General features: G+C 47.2%; 1 protein-coding gene across 4 annotated transcripts in view; it reads right to left on the bottom strand.

The window, feature by feature from the left end:
* Window positions 1-101: 101 nt before the first annotated feature.
* Window positions 102-18,743, bottom strand: part of LOC121284837 (fibronectin-like) — a 94,357-nt gene continuing 75,715 nt past the window's right edge. For all 4 annotated transcript variants that reach the window (XM_041200619.1, XM_041200618.1, XM_041200621.1 and 1 more), the window contains 9 exons: window positions 17,139-17,318; window positions 14,611-14,700; window positions 11,725-12,032; window positions 10,330-10,468; window positions 6,731-6,895; window positions 4,648-4,773; window positions 3,808-3,914; window positions 2,132-2,248; window positions 102-862 (listed from right to left, as the gene is read on the bottom strand). In XM_041200619.1, the coding sequence (XP_041056553.1) occupies window positions 794-862; window positions 2,132-2,248; window positions 3,808-3,914; window positions 4,648-4,773; window positions 6,731-6,895; window positions 10,330-10,468; window positions 11,725-12,032; window positions 14,611-14,700; window positions 17,139-17,318 (1,301 nt within the window). In that variant the 3' untranslated portion in view covers window positions 102-793. The remainder of the gene's footprint in view (window positions 863-2,131; window positions 2,249-3,807; window positions 3,915-4,647; window positions 4,774-6,730; window positions 6,896-10,329; window positions 10,469-11,724; window positions 12,033-14,610; window positions 14,701-17,138; window positions 17,319-18,743) is intronic.

An 18,743-nucleotide genomic window follows, 5' to 3' on the forward strand; every position in this document is an offset into this window, starting at 1 on the left:
CGCCCAGTAGAGAAACACAGGCCAGTTCTGTCCCTGAGCTGTGTTTGAGAGGCCTCCAGGTACAAGTGCCAGAGGAGGGGAGACAAACCACACAGCTGCTCTTTTTGGTTTAACAGTTTTATTTCGAACGAGGAATTTCTGCCTGTGATTAGAAAAAAACACCGGCGTCTATAAGCAGTCACCGATCACGCTAAATACACCAACAAAACGAAAATATTGCCTTGGTTGGCGCCAATCCTCATGTTAACAGTCTAAAAGGTTTAAGATAGAATAAACACTGCATTGGGGGTGGTGGGGGGAGGGCAAGGTTTTGATAAATAACAGCTCGTTAGAGTTAAACAATTACAACATTATGACTATTAGACACTTGCCAAGGGTCCTGCAGCATTTTTGTAGAGTAGAAAGATGTGCTTTTTATGAATTAAGTAGCGGTGTCATTCATTTCATCCTTTACTGAATAGGCTGTGATCAGGTCAAGGGGAAGGCGTTTGGTCTCGTGGTGGTGGATGAGGTGTTTCCAATTGGCTATGTTCAGCACCTGGTGTCCGGTTCAAGGCCAAACCAAGGTTTTGTTTTCGTAATGGGAAAAGTCTGTGGTTGCCTTCGGCTTGCCGTGACAGACGCTCTCTGTGCGGGTGAGGCCGTGATGTGAAGGGTGGAGGAAGCAGAGAGGGTGTGAGTGGTACTGAAGTTGGCAGAAGGTAGTCAGGTGCTAAACACATACGATCTCAGGAGCTCCCATAGCTTTTCCAAGAATCCGTCGCCTGCAGTTCTGCCCTTGCTGTCTGCTGCCCTACTCCACCTTGTGGGAGTCAGCCAGCAAATCCCCTGGGGCCAGGCATTCCATCGGGCAGGAAATGTACTGTGGGGAGAGCGAGAGAAAGCATATTGTTAGAAACGTTGCCAACACTGTAAAAGTGAACAGCCGTACTTAAGCTCAGTTTCAGCTGAGAAAGTGACCTCTACAAACAGCCAGGAATCAGACTGGCCCAGACCTCAGACCTTAGAGAAAGTCCACCTTAGAAAAGGCTTAGCTGAGGTATAACTAATGGCCTGGACACCAGAAGGTCCCTGTTCTTTGTACTACCTGAGAGGGTAGACACGGAGCCTAGGTTTTTAATGTCCCCTCAGAAAGCCTGACAATGTAGTACTCCCAAATCGACCGAGACTATTTTCTCAAGCACCACAGGTAGAGTTTGAACCTACAACCTCCTGACTCGACACAAGAATGCTACCTACTGAGCACTGTTATGCTTCCGGTATTAAGGGGAAGACAGGGAGGCATTACTATTCGTGCACGTGGGATTATTGAGGAGAGTGGATCATATTTACCACAAGTGCTTGTTGAAGGAAAGGCAGTTTGGACAAGGAACAATTTTGAGGCCACAGGGTGTGAGATGGCAATGCAATTGGAGCAGACAACTGTAGTGTACTATAAAACTGAAATTTCGGTGTCCGACTATAATGAATTACAGGCTGTCTGCAGCTACTTTATAATGAAGAATTGTGGGTTGATTTTACTCCTGTCAAGTTGGAGGATGTTTCAGATAGTGACCTTGCTTACCCAACCCGTTCACAGTGAAATGCTGCTGTTGGTAGTGCAGCATTCAATGCATTCCCTCCACTCCCATCCACCCTCCATTACCTTTGCACTGTTTCCAGTCTCTGGAAGTTGCTATTCCAAGTTGCTATTACTAATAGGTCAGGAGGCTAAGAATGTCTGCTGTCTCCACATTTAAAAAATACATCACTCTCAGGATGTGGGCACCTGGCAAGGCTGGCTCTCTAGTTGCAGGAGACGGAGGTGGTGGATTGCCCCCTTGAATGGCCGGCAATGCCTCTGAAGTGGCAAAGCAGGTTAAGAGGTGTCCATGTTGAGGGTGAGACTAGAGTCATGTACACGTCAATACTGGGGAGGGTGGCAAGTTGCCTTCCCTTGAAGAAGGGACTTCAATAACCAGTTGGTTTTTCAGGACAATCCCCACAGCTTTGAGGTCTTTCTGATACCTGCTTTTTATTTTCTGGCATTGTTCCTGCTACAGTGCTGATCATTGAGATTAACCTGCTTAAGACTTTGTTTCAAAAGGAAAGCCACTTTTGCCCCAGATGTACCGATTGGATTTGTACTCACTTTTGATCCATATTTCACCAGCATGTGTGTGGGCATGTGGCTGGAAGACTCAGGCAAGCGAGAACTGGTTCCACCCTGTACGGGGTCAGGCTTGTGGCAGTTGCTGCAGCGCCAACCCTGTAAAAGAGAGAATCCACCTGTTTCAACAACTCGCACTTATGTCGCACCTTTAACGCGGTGATGTGTTCTGGATGCTTCACAAGCGTATAATCAGATCGAATTTAACACCAAGTCATAGAGAGATTTTGGGACAGATGGTCAATAAACTTGGCCACAGAAGATAGGTGAGGAGGGGAAGAACGCCAGAGCTTAAGGACACCGATGGTGTCGTGATAGAAATCGGGCAGGTGTAAACGGCCAGAACTGGATAAGCAGTGATCAGAAGGTTGTAGGGCTGGAAGGAGCCACAGAGATAGACCAGGGCAAGGCCATGGATGGATTTGAACAAAGGGTGAAGATTTTCAAATCAAAATATTGACGAAGTGGGAACCACCAAGATCGGTTGGTGAGCACCTGGGTGATGGATAAACAGGGATTTGTCACCTCCCAATTTTCTGCAGAAGCTTTTCAAATCGTGGGAATAACATTCCTGAGAATGCACAGGGTCATTTTCTCCTTTCTATGGCGAAAGGTCCTTACCTCTTGACAATGCTCAACCTCTTCGACTTGTGTTGAGAACACTGCAACATGCCTGGCCACATCCCCCCCAGTCCATGCTGCCACCTGCAGGGTCAGACCATGACCCCCACAAAGCGACGTGGATTTAGAGAGAATTTGGGATATCACGATACCAATTTACAAAAAAAAGGACAATATTTGAGGATGAGCAGTTCAAAGCCTTTTTAACCGATTTGTATGCATTAGTGTCGAGGCCAGTGTTTCCGAAAGTTGCCCCCAGAAGTCTAACTGCCCCCACTGCTGTGTGCTGGCCTGTGGTTCCTTGGCAGTGGGTTACAGGCGTGGCAAGTGGTGGGCATAGTGGGGATACAGGCTGAGAGGAGCAGCATAGATACAGGGGCTGAGGGAATCTTGGTGGAAATATTCACTTCTCGGTGCTTGTTCTAAAGACTGGAGCGCTACCAGAACTGCAATTCAGTGCTGAAACTCCAAAACTTCAGGCCCAGCAGTGATTTGGGCTGTGGCTCTTTCTAACAACTGCTTTACAGCCAATGAAGTGCTTTTGATGTGCAATCATTGGAGGAAATGTGCAAGCTGTGACCAGCTCATTTTATTAAATGGTGTTAACCAGGATGCTAGTGAAAACAATCCAGCTCTCCTTTGTGCTAAATGTTGAACGCTTGTCCAAGAAAGAAGTGAGCTCCATTCAACTTCTTATCTAAAGGGTATCACTTCCTCAGTTCTGCACTGGGAGTGATAGCCTAGATTTTGTGCTCATGTCTCTGGAGTGGGTCTTGAAATCACAGCCTCCTGATGCAGAGGGAAGAGTGAGACTCCCAACACCTCAACACTCACTGCTATTCTCGAGGGTTGTAATGAGAAATTCCTCATGTGCCTGTGCCCAGCCCCAGGTTGGATTGGCCCATATGAATTTCAACACAGACTTGGAGTTTGGGAGAGGACTTTTGGTGCTTGGCTGTCTCTCAAATCCATGCTCTTAATGATAAGCTCTAGATGCCTTAGATATTAAAACAAAATAAAAGTCCTTTCATTGTTACCTGTTGTCCTCCTAAGCAACTGCATGTACAGATGGCACCAAGGTACTCCTTCTGCCACTGCTCACCCACATTATACACATTCCCTTCATCGTAGCAAGTGTCTTCATCTGCAGATAGAACAGACAATATGTTAGCACAGCCGATGACACCTCACTTGTTAGACATCATCTTATTGCTCCATCTTGTGCAATCAATGAGCACTGTGTGTGAGAGTAGTGTGTGTGTGTTAATAAAAGCTTGGTCAAAGATGTAGGTCTGAAGGAGGGGAGAGAAGTAGAGTTGGAGAGCTTTTGGGAGGGAATTCCAGAGCTTAGGACCTGTGTAGGTAAAGTTGTGGCCACCGATGGTTAAAATCAGGAATCCACAAGAAGTCAGAATTAGAGGGAAGCAGAAATCTGATGGCTGTGGATTGGAGAAAGTTAGAGGTAGGACTGAGGATACAGGCAGATGAAAAAAAAAAATTAAAATGGAGATATTGCTTGACCAGAAGTCAGTGTAGATCAGCAAGCACAGGGGTGATAGGGTAATAGGACTTGGTGTGAGTTAAGACACAGGCAGCAAAGTTTTAGACGATGTCAAGTTTACGGAGGATAGAAAGTGTGGGAGCAGCCAGGAGCACATTAGAATTGGTTGTTTAGAGGTAACAGGCTGAATGAGGGTTTCAGTAGCAGATGAGCTGACACAAGAGTGGAATCAGGCATGTTAAATGAATGGGCCTCTCTGATCTGAGGAACTTGAATGTCTTGTCTTGAAAGAAGAGTGGAAAAGCATGTGGAAAAATGTCGGCATTTTGCAGGCTTTTGGAGGTGAAAACCTTGTTGAAGGTGGTGCCCCACTTACGCGGTTCACATTTAAATTCCCCCTTTCCGTTGCCTACACAGGTACAGCGGAGCATTTGGCCGGTCTCACTGCGGCGGTCCCATTTCTCGCCAATCCTGTAGTTCATGCCATTATCGTGGCACCACTCTGGGCAGAAGGGGGATGATGAAAGCAATGGTTACTGATGGTGCTTTAGTGTGGAATCAAACTTAAACAAATACCCATTCACTTTTAATAGAACCATTTCACCTTGAACTTATACGACACCCACCTTTTGTGTTCACCTTTGACGGACTTCAGTCCAACTCACCTAGTTACCCAAGTATTAATTATGATGAAAAACAATAATTCACAAAAAGCCAACTGCAAGATCAGTGCTCCAATAGCCAAATAAAGAGTATAGCTTCCTCATCAATCGAACCCCATTTTCTTCTTGGGCAGAGCTGCTGAAACATGGGGGTGGGGTACTGAAACACACACAAGACTAAAGCACGGTGATTTTTTTTTTAAACCGAAGCACATTCCTTCCAGATTGATTTGAGCTTGTGATAACTTTGAACAGGTACCTTATTAAGTAGCTTGGCACTTGTGTCCATAATTTAAGTCTGTGTGAGAAATCTTAATAGTCTTGCTGACACACAGACCTGCAGTGTATTAAGTCAAAGCCACTTCGCCCAGTGAGTGAGTGCAGGTGTCCTGTCTTCCACAAGGGTCAATGTTACTGTGAGGGTCCAAGCCAGGTGAGCAGCAAGGACCACCCAAAGGGTTTAAATTTGGTTCATGTTGGTTTTAATCAGGGCAATGCTGCCAGGGCTGGGGGGGAGGCAGAGGGCCCTGGTTTCCTCCCAATTGCCTTGCATGGAGATCAGGCCGGTGGACACTATTGGCACTGCCCAGTTGCTCTGTCCTACAGGGGTGCCCTCCCACAGTTGCTGCCATCCCTGACCTAAAGGAAATGAATGAAATAAAAAATTGTCGTAGTCCCAGAGGACCATAGGCTGCTCTGTCATCAGAGAGAGATGACTGGTGGTGAGTTTAACCTGAAGGTCACCATTCCTCAGGCGAGGTTGAGAAGGCAGGACTTTCATGGATGACAGCCAGTATAGGAATTAAACCCGCAGTTTTGGCATCATTCTGCATCACAAATCAGCTGTCCAGCCAACTGAGTTAACCAAGCCGGCACCAGTGGGCTCAAACCTAGCGTAGCCACTGTGATTGTGGCCTGGGGTGGGGTTCTGGGCCTACAGCACCTAATTAAATTTTTCAGCCTGTGTTCTCTTCTAGCCAGCCAGAGACAAGGGCATTCAGCCTGCTGTGCTGCTAGAGGAAAGAGTTTCTCCCTATTTACTCTATCAAAACCCCTCATTGTTTTGAACACCTCTATGAAATCCACCCTTAATCTTCTCTGCTCCAGGGAGAACAATCCCAGCTTCTCTAATACTTCCATATGATCCTCCCTTGGTATCATTCTAATAAATCTCCTCTACACCCTTTTCAAAGGACTCCCTGACTTTTGTACGCCATACTTATGTTCAGAGAGCCAAGGTGAATTTCATAATCTACAAGAGCCATTGTTGAAACAAACTGTAAATCTCAAATCTCACACTTCCATTTGTGTAACCATTATCAGTCAGTGCATAAGACAACATTATGTTTTTACATGGTTTTCAATATACCCAGAATCATGGGAGGACAGTCCCTATACATGTGCATCCTAGATGCCCTGGAAAGTCACTCCAACCTTACTTGGTTTTTGGCCAATGTTCTGATTTCCCAGTTTGGTTGAATGGCAGAAGCAAGACAGTTCCCCATGTGACCACTGTGGTCACATGTCAAGTGGTCATCTCTAGTCATGTGAAAGCAGGTAGGGGTTGGACTGGCCGTGGGAAAGAGGGACAGAGGAGCCAGACCAATGCACCCCAGCCATGTTTGTTCATTTCAGCTCTTTCTACAGAAACATTGTGTCTCAAACATGCCGAGGGACATTTGGGGAAAGAAAGGGAATTGAGATAATGGGGAGAGAGGTCTGGGATTGTGCGGAGAGGGATTTGGAATAGTAGGGAGAGAGGTTGGGGTTTGGGGTAATGTGCAGCAAGCTACTCACTAGATGATTCACACTTGAAATGACCACTTCCATAGCCTACACATTTACACCACAGTTTGTAGCCACTATCAGACATTCGTTCCCATTCCTGACCGATGGCGTAATGGGAATTTGTGGTGGTGTCGAAGCAGGACCCGTCAGAGATGATGGTTGAGCTTTCAGGAGCTGCAATGTAAAAACAAAGAACAGGCTCAATAAGATGGAAAGATCACAATACTTCAGCTTTGTTTAAATCCTCACTTAAAATCCAAAGCCCTCCATTGTCAGCTGAAGCTCAGTTGACAGGATTCTTGTCTCTTGAGTCGGACAATTGTGGGTTCAAATCGCGCTCAGAGACCTGAGCACAAGGTCCTGACTGACATTTTCAGTGCAGTACTGAGGGAGTGCTGCACTGTTGGAGGTGCTGTCATTTGGATAAGAGGCTAATCTGAAGCCCCGTTTGCCCTCTTTGGTGGATGTACAAGCTCCCATGGCACCACTGTGAAGGAGAGTTCTTGGTGTAAATAAAAACAGAAAATGCTGGAAAAATTCAGTTTGTCTGGCAGCATCTGTGGAGTGAGAAACAGAGCTTGCTTTTCAAATCTAATATGACTCTCCTTTTATTTAAGAGTTCCCCCTGGTGTTCTGGTCTATATTTATTCCAATGCCTAAAAACAAATTAATTGGTCACCCTCATATTATGGTTTGAGACCTTGCTGTGCGCAAATTGGTTATCATGTTCCCACATTACAATGATTATAACTCAGAACATACTTCATTGGCTGTAAAAGTCTTTGATGTCCTGCGGTTGTTAAAGGCGTTATATAAATGTATGTTGAAACTGAGAGCCCTAGCTGCAGCCAGGTTGCCCTGATAGCTTCAGCACAGCTATGTTAGCTGGTAACTCCCTCCTTACTTCAGGGCGGTGTAATGTCGATAGGCAGCAGCTAAACAAGGTCAGTGCAGGGAGGGTGCAAGATTTAAAGTCAGCAGGGCTGAGAGAGCTGTCTTTTAACCAGTGCTAAAGAAATGGATAAGAATGGGGATAAAACAGAGCCTGTATTTATAAGCATCTTTTCATAACTCCCAAAGCGCAGTAAAACCAATGAAGTCCTTTCGTGAATATTTTTTGGAAACAAGTGCAGTGGCCAATGTGCCTACAGTAACGTCTGACACTCAGACCACGAGCAAATAAATCCTTTATTCTGCCAAAGGATGTGGGTGTCACTGGCTAGGCCAGCATTTTTTGCGCATCCCTAATTGCCCTTGAACTGAGTGGCTTGCTGGGCCGTTTCAGAGGGCAGTTAAGAGTCACATGTAGGTCAGACTGGGTAAGAATGGCAGATTCCCTTCCCTGTAGGACATTGGTGAAGTAGCTGGGATTTTACAACAATCAATTAGAGTTTCACAGTCATTGTGACTAGCTTTCAATTCCAGATTTTTTTTTGTTTGAATTCAAATTCCACCAGCTGTCATGGAGGGATTTGAACCCATGCCCCCAGACATAAGTCCAAGGGCATTATCACTATGCCACTGTCTCCCTGTCATTTAATATTGCTGGTTAAGTGATAAATGTTGATCAGTGGGGAGGGGAGAACTCTTCTGTGCTTCTTTGAATTGGTGCCCTGGGATATTTTAAGGTCCACCTGACAGGGTAGGCGGAGCCTCGGGTTTGGAGCCTCCACCAAAAAGTGGCACCTCTGACAGTGCAGCATCCCCTCTGTGCTGCAGTGGAGTGGCAACCAGGATTTTGTGCTCAAGAAGTGTGACTTGAACCTCTGACCTCCTTAATCAGAGAGGAGAGCACCTCCTGGTGGAGCCACAGCGAAAACCACGTACACGTGTTTGTCAGCTGACAGGAAGGTGCAGAACCCTAGCGAACAGAGCTCTATCAGAGAAGCGATGAATTCTCTGTTGATGAGGAGAGGGGCAGGCTTATATTCAGATCACCCATAATATGAGTGTATACAGTACTCCAAATCACAAGGACAACTTTTCATATCAGTGCCCTCTCGTAGTCCCTCCCATCTCAACATTATTCGTGTGGTTTGTTTATCCAACTGCCCTGGGCTAATCCATATTGACTAAAGAATTAAAGACTGCTACTGTCTGCTGCCTGACTGCACACCACTGAAAACAAGACCACACACTTGTCAATATTTGATTTCCAAGGGTGCACACTCACACCCGAGTGTGCACTTCAATCAACTTCACTGACCAGAAACAAGGCTGGTGAACAGCTCCTACAGGCCCACGTTCAACTGAAGGAGACAACACACACTCCCCCCAGACTGCCCAACCTCGCCACAGCACCTCCCCCCGACCCTCCAGCCCAAGGCCCAGCCCAACTCTCGAGGCATGCAGAATGCAGCCAATTACTAAAAATAACTTTGCCGCTGGTTTCGGCTGCCAAAGCAAATGGCCTGACTGCTCTTACCCTGCCAGGCAGAGAGGTGCCTCAGTGCCTTTCTGAAGTAATGCCCCTGTGAGGTTCACTGTTCAACCTGCACCACCTACAAGTGTTTAACCAGAGGTGGGTGAATATATGCAGTTACACTCCCAATGGGCAGATCACAGGTAAAATTTCCAGATTCACCGAGAATTTGTGGATAAGGTCACTCTTCCTGGCAGTTGGTCTCATATTTAAAATCCTCAATCATTGTGTTCCGATCCCTCCGTGGTCCTGTGTGTCCATGTGGGCTAACTCTGTTACCTCCCCCAGCCCCACAATCCTCCAAGAACTCCTTATTTCGCCAATTCTGGCCTCTTGGCCATCCCCCATTGAAGTGATTTCACATTGACAGCTGTCTAGATGTTAGGCTCTGGAATCCCCTCCCTAAACCTCTTTTTAACACCTCCAGAAGCTCCTTAAAACCTACCCCTTCAATCAAGCTTTGGGCCACCTATCCTATACCTCCTTAAGTGGCTCAGTCAAATGTTGTTTGTTCGCACTCCTGTGAAACACTCTGGGATGTTCTACTACATTACAATGCAAGTTGTTGTAGTAGAGGATCCAGCGGGTCAGGGCCCTCATTCATGCATTATACTCTGAGGCATTGGTTGGTGATGAGTCAAGTTGCCTTTTCATTACAGGGTTCCTGGGTGTTACCTCTTGTCCACAAACTAGAGGGCAGCCACACTCACCGGGCGGGTCTCAGCTGCTTTTACCAACCGCAGGTGCCAGCAAAAGAGAAGTGCCACCAAATGCCCAACAGGCCTCGGGTGGGTAGAACCTGAGCTCCCTGGGTCGTAAGTGCAGTTCCCTTTTGGGTTGAACAGTGCTGAATGTAATACGTCAACAGGGGTGGTGCAGGCGTTGATTTGGTGGAGGCGGGGGAGGGGGACACGGTGGTAGTGAGAGGGGGGGAGGGAGGTCCTGGTGAGGGGGAAGTGGAGGTGGTTTGATTGGGGGAGGAGAACAGGCCCCAGTGGAGGGGAGTGTTGGTTGTGGGAGAAGGGGAGACAGTCCCACTAAGGTGTAGGGGATGGAGAAAAACGGTATAATTAATGCTTCTGAACTGTAGAGGAGCCTTAAGGTGGAATTCCCACCTCAGGCTGCTGTGTCAGGGGAACACTTGGAAATTTTGTTGGGCTTGTGACAAAAAAAGCATAGTACTTACACGAATGTCCGACAGTGATGACGTCCTGAAGAACTTTCCGCTTCCCTTTCCCATCCAGAGCTTCGACGAGGATGTTGTACTGTCCCCCTGCCACAAGGTTGGGCAGCACAGCATATGTTGAGGTGCCTGGTACCCGGAGCTAGAAGTGAGATTGAACAAGATAGATTTGAACTTCTCTCCAATTCCCCTTTTATTCTCAAGAACAGCTACCTCTTGTTTTGGGTGGGAGTGGGGTGGTTGGCGAATAACTGTAACCTCACAGCGAGGGGCCTCGCTAAACACACCTCAAGTACATTAAACAGCACCCAGGGGTGGGAGGGAGAGTCCTCCTTAGGATTGTTCGGTGGGCTTGACCTAGTGGTGAGGTCAGGCCCTGGGGCCCAAGTTTGACTTAAGTCTGAATAGAGCTTGTTGATCTTGGTAAAAACATTCATGTAACCTGGGCAAGGAAGTGCGATTAAGATGGTCCCACTATTGCCTGTTTTCTATTGAGCCTCTCACACTGCCACCCCACCACTGATTTCACTGTCCTGAGCAAGATACTCTATTAATTCCAGCACTCAGGCTCTGTTTTCCTCCTTTGGGAGCTCAGTGCCGTTCAGCTACAGTCAGGGCTGAACTCTTTTTCCATTTGGGATGCTCACTGACAAACTAAAGGCGTCTTTTTACACCAAGGCCAATGAATTGTGTTTTTCGTTGTAAAATCGAGTGGGACCATGGGATGCGATCCCCAAATGATAAGTGAAAATCCTACCATCCCATTCGATAAAAATGGACATTTAGGCTTCAGGCAGGTCTGAACCCAAGTCTTGAGATTCTTAAGTCACTGGGAGAGAGTAACTTGAGGTGGCCTCTCATTGCCATCAGGCTGGTTCTTAATTTCAGAACACCCACTCCTAGGTGGACTGTAACCAGAACTAAAGTTCCACCCTTCTTGATGCAGAAGTGAGAGTGAACCTGAACCTGTCGTCACTCTGTTTCCTGCAATACGTGCCATGGCCTCTCTGAGTGAGTGCTCCAACTGTGTGCCTGATCATCAGCCAGTCCATGGTCATCATGGACTGATTAGGCTGGAATGTTACGTGTTAGGAGAACAGTGGCTGTACACAGGTCAAGGACCAGATAGTTATCTTAACATCTGCAATTTGGGTTGCCAACTCTGGTTGAAAGGATACCTGGAGTCTTCCCAATCTCTAAATGACAGTCAAATAGTCTTCTTTCCCCCAAATATCACCCCCCCACTACCATCTTGAATATAGTTATAATTAAGAAATGAAAGTATTTCTTACTGCAGTTGGTTAATGTTTAATTTCTGGAGACCCCAGAATAATCCTGGAGGGTTGGCAACCCTTCCATGGAAAGCACTGATTGGTGCATAGAGAAATAACCATTTACCTGGAAGGCTTTATTCTCCTGACCCACGGGATGACATGTGACCAGGTACTCCAAGGCTAAGGTGGTTGGTTTCCAGGAGACGATGGTCTTGGGCTGTCGTACCTCACCAGACAGAACGGTATCAGGTTGCCCTGTGTGTCCATGTCCATTGGGGAGATCTCCTTCGAATGCCTCCGTTCCATGTGAGTGGATGTGAGGTCCTCCACTGCCGACGTCAATTTTGTCCGGTTTGCTGATGGGGGGATGCACACCAGTGCCCCCAGGCCTTCTGTCGTGGTCAACCACTGGCTTCTGGCCAATTTCCCACCCTGCAAGTGGCACAACATTGCCCTCATCATACCTAGTCTCTGAGGACAACTCTGACTGGACAAAGACCGAGGGGACATCCAGGTTCTCGGGCTGTTGGCTTACAAGCGGGGAAAGAGTGGCAAGCTGTGGAAAGAGGGCTTGAAAAGCAGAGTAAAGGCAAGTTAAAGATCTGCTGGCTGTGTTAATAAGCAAAGTTAAAGCTTTTTTTTCAGTTGCTTTGCATAGCAGGGTTAAAGCTATCTAAGAATCAGTTGATTACTTGCCCCAGTTACCAGCTTGCAATGTTTTTCGCCCTTTGAACACACCACACACACTCTGATCATCACTAGCTGTGCAGAAGCACCTACAGCAATACAGCAGAGGCATCTAATGAAAGCTGTTGCTGGCTGAAGCAAGCGCATGATATGACAGTTCAACCGACATTGGCCAGCAATCGCGCGCGTGCTGTAGCGAACTGTCCAACGTTACTTTGGCTTTCACAGATGTGAGAGGTTCCTGGCCATTAGCAATTCAGTGACAAACCAGGGCTCAGTGTACGGACAGCTGCTGACCCTTACAGGGAAACAAAATCCAGAAAGACTTGAACATTTCTGCGTTTTATCACACACGAGACATGACATTTTACTAAAACATGTTTTAGATGAGAACGCTTGGGAACTATTAACAGTTTAAACTGATATTTAACATTAAAAACTACACTTCAAACCTGACCAGCCTGACCACGTCTTAAACAACCTGTGTTTCTGGCCACATTTGAAACAAGCATCACAAATGAACTTTATTTGAATGGATCTTTCTACGTTATAGAATCTCATAGCACAGAAGGAGGCCAACTGGCCCTTTGAGTCCATGTTGCCCTTTGAGAAACGTCTGCTCCCGTGTCTTTCTCCCCACAAATATTTTCCCTTCCAAGTATTTCTCACATTCTCTTTTTGAAGTTACCATTGAATCTGCTTCCACTGCGCTTTCAGACGGCCCATTCCAGATAACAACTGGCCAAGTAAAATACATTCTCCTGATCTCACCTACAGCTCAGTTGAAAGTCGGTCATGAGGAGGTAAAAGCACCATGAACAACATGGACCTGTCTGGGTTGGTCAGTCTCAGTCAGGGTGGTGCTACACACACACAGCACCGGGAGTTCAGTTAACCCAGGCTGAGAAATTAAAGTTCATTATCTTGGGTACTGGCAAATTACATCTGCCCTTCTCCCTTTCCTGTTGGGTGATGTATTGGGAGGGGTAGGCTACAGCATTTATTGGTTTCGACTGCTGATCTGGGCATTGCTGGCAAGGCCAGCATTTATTGCCCATCTTGAGTTGCCCTTGAGAAGCTGGTGGTGTGCTGCCTTCTTGAACCACTGTGCTGCTGGAGATGGAGCTCCAGGATTTTGACCCAGTAATAGCAATATATATTTGAGTCAGGATGGTGTGTGCCTTGGAGGGGAACTTGCAGGTGGTAGTATTCCCATGTGTCTGCTGCCCTTGTCCTTCTCAGTGGTAGTGGTCACAGGTTTGGAAGGCACTGTTGAAGGAGCCTGGACGAGTTGCTGCAGTGCATCTTGTAGATGGTACACGCTGCTGCCACTGTGTGTCGGTGGTGGAGGGAGTGAATGTTTGAGGTTGATTGATTCTACCCCCTGTCTCCAAGGTCATGCCATCAGCCAACTGGTACTCATTGGTTGGTACTTGAAGGTTGGCATAATGTTGAGGGGGCAAAATGACACCCCCGGAAGATTCAATGCCTTCAGCAGTGACAAAGGTTAGGAAATATAAGCAGGAGTAGGCCGTAGGGCCCTTAGAACCTCCTTCGTCATTCAGCAATCTTCTACGTTGACTCCACTCTCCTGCCCTATCCCCAGATCCCTCGACCCCCGATAAAAGGGTGATCGCTACATATTGTATGTTAGCCCAAACACTGAAATCATCTGCCACTTGCATGGTAACTGCCTCTGCAGCTGAAAATCTATATCAGTTGTAAACACTTCCTGTCAGAATCTATCACCAAATTCTTACAACAGTTTGCAATAAAAAATTATCGCAGGGTTCAATGCCACTCTAAATAAAACTTCTCATTTTAAGCTTCACCCAGCCAGCTACTCAAAGAGTCAGCATTGCTGGTCAGATGCCTCAGAGGCAGGAGTGGGAGTAGGCCATACTGAGCCTCGGAAGAGTGATGGGGCGGTGGCTCTTCCTCAGCTTCCATTATATGATTATGTGTGGGGTGAATTCCAGAATTCCAGTCTTAAACCTGGAAAGGGGCCTTTAATAGGACTTCACTGGTAGCTGCCAAAAGTCTTGCTGATTAAACCTTGTACTTTCTGAAATACAAACATCTGGCTTTAGTTCTGAATCCCAACTTTTCCTTGTAAACTAAGTTGTTAGCTGACCTCAAGGGAAACAAAATCCAGGAAAAACGAGGGCCTCATTTTAAATTGCGAAGGGTTCCAACAAAATCTCAGGCGAGTGGGTTGAACTTAGAAAGTGACTTGAATGCCTTAGATGAACAAAACCTGGGAGACAGAGTGATGCATGGAACTGTCTAACCCTCCTCGCGCTCGCTGCAAGCGATCCCTTACCTGTGGTTTTCTTGCCGCTCAATGGCTCACTCTGTAGAGAGTCATGAACAGCTTTAATGGAGATGATATACTCAGTTCCAGGGATTAGTCCTGTTGGGAGGAAGAACATCCATCCATTTTAAGTTTCTTTGGAATTGAGAACATTAGAAGAAATATTATCCCAGACACTTCCTGAGGTAAATAAGATATGTTGTGTCAGGGATTGGTCAGGATACTGCGGTGAACTTGCCAGCTCTTTGAAATTGTGCCATGGGATCTTTAATGTCCACCTGAGAGGGTGGTCGGGGTCTTGGTTTAAGAAAGACAGCAGCTCTAGCAGCACAGGACTCCATCAGTATTGCACGGAAGCATCAGCTTAGGTTGTGTGCTCAAGTCCCTGGAGTGGGGTTTAGGACCCACACCCTTCTGTTACCAACTGAGATCTTTCATTTACCTTATCTCCATCATGAACCCTCCCAGCTTCTGTAATCTTTAGTTCTGGTTGAAGGGAGCTCCATGGCCTATTTGATCTCATTCTGCCAGAGTACCAAAGGCTAACCTCTCTTAGAGGGGCCCAGTGCAGAGGCTAACATCAGAAATTTGGGCATGCACTGCCCACGGCTTTCCACCCATTGTAGACTTTCTGCTGTGCTCCCCACAAACCCTTTAGTGTGAATGAGTGTCCATTGAATTAGACCAACCCATATTAAACAGCGTGTCAATTAGAGGGTCTTGCCATGTATCTCACTATGGTGAGTGTAAAGCCTATAGGATGGAGGATGCCATTCAGCCCATTGGGACCATGTTGGCTTTTTGACAGGCCTATCCAAATAATCCCACTTCCCAGCTTTTTCACCAAGGAAAGACACGTCAGCTGTGGCTCAGTTGGTGGAGTCCGAGTCAGGAGGTTATGAGTTCAAGTTGAGCACATAAACCAAAGCCGTAACTCTAGTATGGTACTGAGGGAGTACTGCACTGTCAAAGATGCTCTCTTTTGATTGAGATGTTAAACCAAGGCCCTGGCTTCCCTCTTAGGCGGACATTAAAATAGCTCTTGGCTGTGTTTTGAAGAAGAGCAGGAGAATCAACTCCAGCATCCTGGTCAATATTTCTCCCTCAGTCAAAACAACTAAAAGAGATTACCTGAGCATTTCACATTGTTGTTTGTGGGAGCTTGCTGTGTACAAATCGGTGGCTGCATTTCCCACATTGCAACAGTGACTATGGCCAGAAATTTCCCTGTCGGGGGAGCTGTGCGGGGGTGGGCACGAACCTGATTGGCGCCCCGATCGGGGATGCGCTGCCATTTTATGTGGATGGGGCCAATTAAGTCCCACCCAGCGTAACGCTCGCCCAGAAGCGCTGAGCGCTCCCTGTGCGGGCGGGGTGGGGGGGTGTATTCCCTGAGAGGTTCCCTGTGCTCTTTCGCGCTTGCGTGCGAAAGAGCGCAAAGATCTCCCCAAGGCACAGAGGTGCCTCAGGGAGATTTGTTTCAGTGTTTTAAATAAAGGTTTTTAGCACTTTTAAAACATGTCCCCTCAGGTGACACTATCACATGAGCTGGGACATGTCAAGGAACAAATGTATAAATTTTTATTAGGTTTTAAAACACTTCATGAATCCTCATCCCGCCCATGGATGAGGTGTCATGAAAAACGCGAAGGCCACCTGGGCTCTTTGCCTGCCTGCCAAACTTAAGGTTGGACCGGCAGCTCATTAAATTTAATTAATTAGGTTTTAAATGGCCTTAATAGGCTTTTGACAGTTTGGCGGGTGTGCAGCTGAGTTGGCTGAACTAAAAATCTGAATGACACGCGGTGACGCCAGAATGCCCTCCCAACGTCACCGTGAGTCATTTTACACATTGGCAAGCAGGCCCCGCCGCGCCCCCCCCCCCCCCATCACTGACGGGAAAATTCTTCCCTGGACCTTATAACTACTTCATTGGCTATAAAGCACTTTGGGATGAGAAAGCAAGCACTTCTCTTTGTTCTTAGAACTTCAGGTTTTATATTTCAAATCCATATCCAATTCCCTTTTGAAAGTTACTATAGTTTCCATCACCCTTTCACACAGCACATTCCAGATCACAACAGTCTTGTTGCATGAAAAAATTCTTTATCTCTGCTCTATCAAAACTCCTTACAATTTTGAACACCTCCATTAAATCTCCTTTCAATCTCTCTCTTAAGGAGAACAATCCCAGCTTCTCCAGTCTCTCCACGCAAAGGAAATGTCACATCCCCAGTGTAGGAAAGGAGGCAGATGCCACTGCATCATTTCATGCGTGACCCTGATAAAGTGACCAAAGATCCTATCAACCAGGAGCTCCTCTTGTGCTTTTAGAATTGGGCCTCCTAAAAATGGCAGACCATGGGCCTGCAGTCAATCCGATTGGAGCTCAGTGCTTTGTGAAATTTGGCTAGAATTTCGGCTTCCTATGGATTGCGAACACTGCATCTGAGAGGACAAGCAACTCCAACTAGACGTCGCTGTGCTCTGCTGCCACGCGTTGGCGACCAAGGTGGGTGAGGGGGGGTCAAGATTACCTGTGATCATTGCTTCTTGGACTTCGGCTGTTGGCTGTGGCTCGAGCTCCTCCAGCTGCCCCCCCCTGGCTTGGTAGGTGATGATGTAGCCGGTGATCTGGGAGATAGGTCGTTGCCATGTGAAAATGATGGTGTTGGGGGTCGTGGAGATGAATCGAAGGTTTGACGGAGAATCGATAGCTGAGGAGGTTGGGGGAGGTGTGGAAACAGGAGAGATGAGTTATTTTTTCAGCTTCACTGGAAAATCAACAGCCATCCCACTTCCCTGCCCCAGAGCACTGCGCGTGACAGCTGTCCTCCTGACTACAGGGCTGTCCCACTCCGGGGGCTCCAAGGGGCATTCAATCTCTCCCTGAGATTCCGGTTTCTCAAGTAGGGAACAGAGGATGGCCTGGGCTGCAGGGATCGTTCACCCGGCAAAGTTTATGCAGGAGGGGGCAAGACTCTTGTCTCCTCCTCTCCCCCTTCCTATTCCCCAAACATTTTGAGTCTCACAAAATTAAAGACAGGCCAACTTCTCTCCTTGAACTCTGAAGAATAAAACACCTAATGTGTTGCTGATGGTCACTCAAAGACTTCATTTTAACATGAGCCTTTACTGATGCCTCTGGGCAATGTAGGGCAACCAGCCGTAATCTCTGCTCAGGCAACCGATGCTTACTGTTATCCTCATTCTGTGATAGAAGCTCTTAGGTTCATTAACTTTCAGATAACTGGATGTCCACATGACAATGATACCATTGAGAATGATGCAGCTCTGCACATATTTCACACCTAACGAGGAGGAGGCTGGAAACAAAATGGGGAAGTATTGATGAGGGGCCGTTCCATGATGCCTGGGGCTTTTTTAACATCAAACCTCACAGATGGCAACTGAAGAAAGATTCTGATACCACTTGCATTGCTAACACAAAGTTCTATCAGCGATGCAAGTTAGTAATATATTAAACTTGCTACGTATGCCCAACATTCATTATTTGGGCATCGCTGGTCTGCTGAGCTCCTAGATGCCTCCTTGATGGGGTTTTCCCAATCGGAAGCTTCCAGACATGTACTCACACCTGCAGCTGGACCTTCTGCGACTAGGTGGAGCCACAGAGACCACTGATCCCAATATTCACACCCCAAGCGTCACTGATGCACTGACTCAAAGGACAATGCCCCGGGAGGTGTGTTAAAACCAACTCCCCTCCCCCACTACAGCCCCTTTCTGGCCTAGAATTGGGTTTGTGGCCAATCCTCTCCCCCTCCCTTGCCCTGATGGCTCCGCTGGGAGAGGTGACACTGGGCTTTGAGCAGTCTGCTGTCAAAGAGCCAGTACAAGAAGGGACTTGTGAAACGGAGAAGGCTATCCTATAAGTGGTTGGCGGGGGGGGCGGGGGGGGGGGGTGCAAGCATAAGGGTATTCAACACAATCAGGGTGGGGACAGTGGGGGTTGGTGCTGGAAGAAAGCTTGGTGGGGGTTGGGGTTCAGAGAGTATAGAATTTGACCCAGGAGGACTGGGTGGAGTACACCAGAGAATGGGATGAGACGACCTTCAAATCACAAGGGGAGTCGACAGGGTGGAGATTATGCTCAGTGAAAGCTCTACTGAATTGATGTT

Source organism: Carcharodon carcharias, chromosome 12, assembly GCF_017639515.1.
Source record: "Carcharodon carcharias isolate sCarCar2 chromosome 12, sCarCar2.pri, whole genome shotgun sequence".
NCBI classification, from domain to species: Eukaryota; Metazoa; Chordata; class Chondrichthyes; order Lamniformes; family Lamnidae; genus Carcharodon; species Carcharodon carcharias.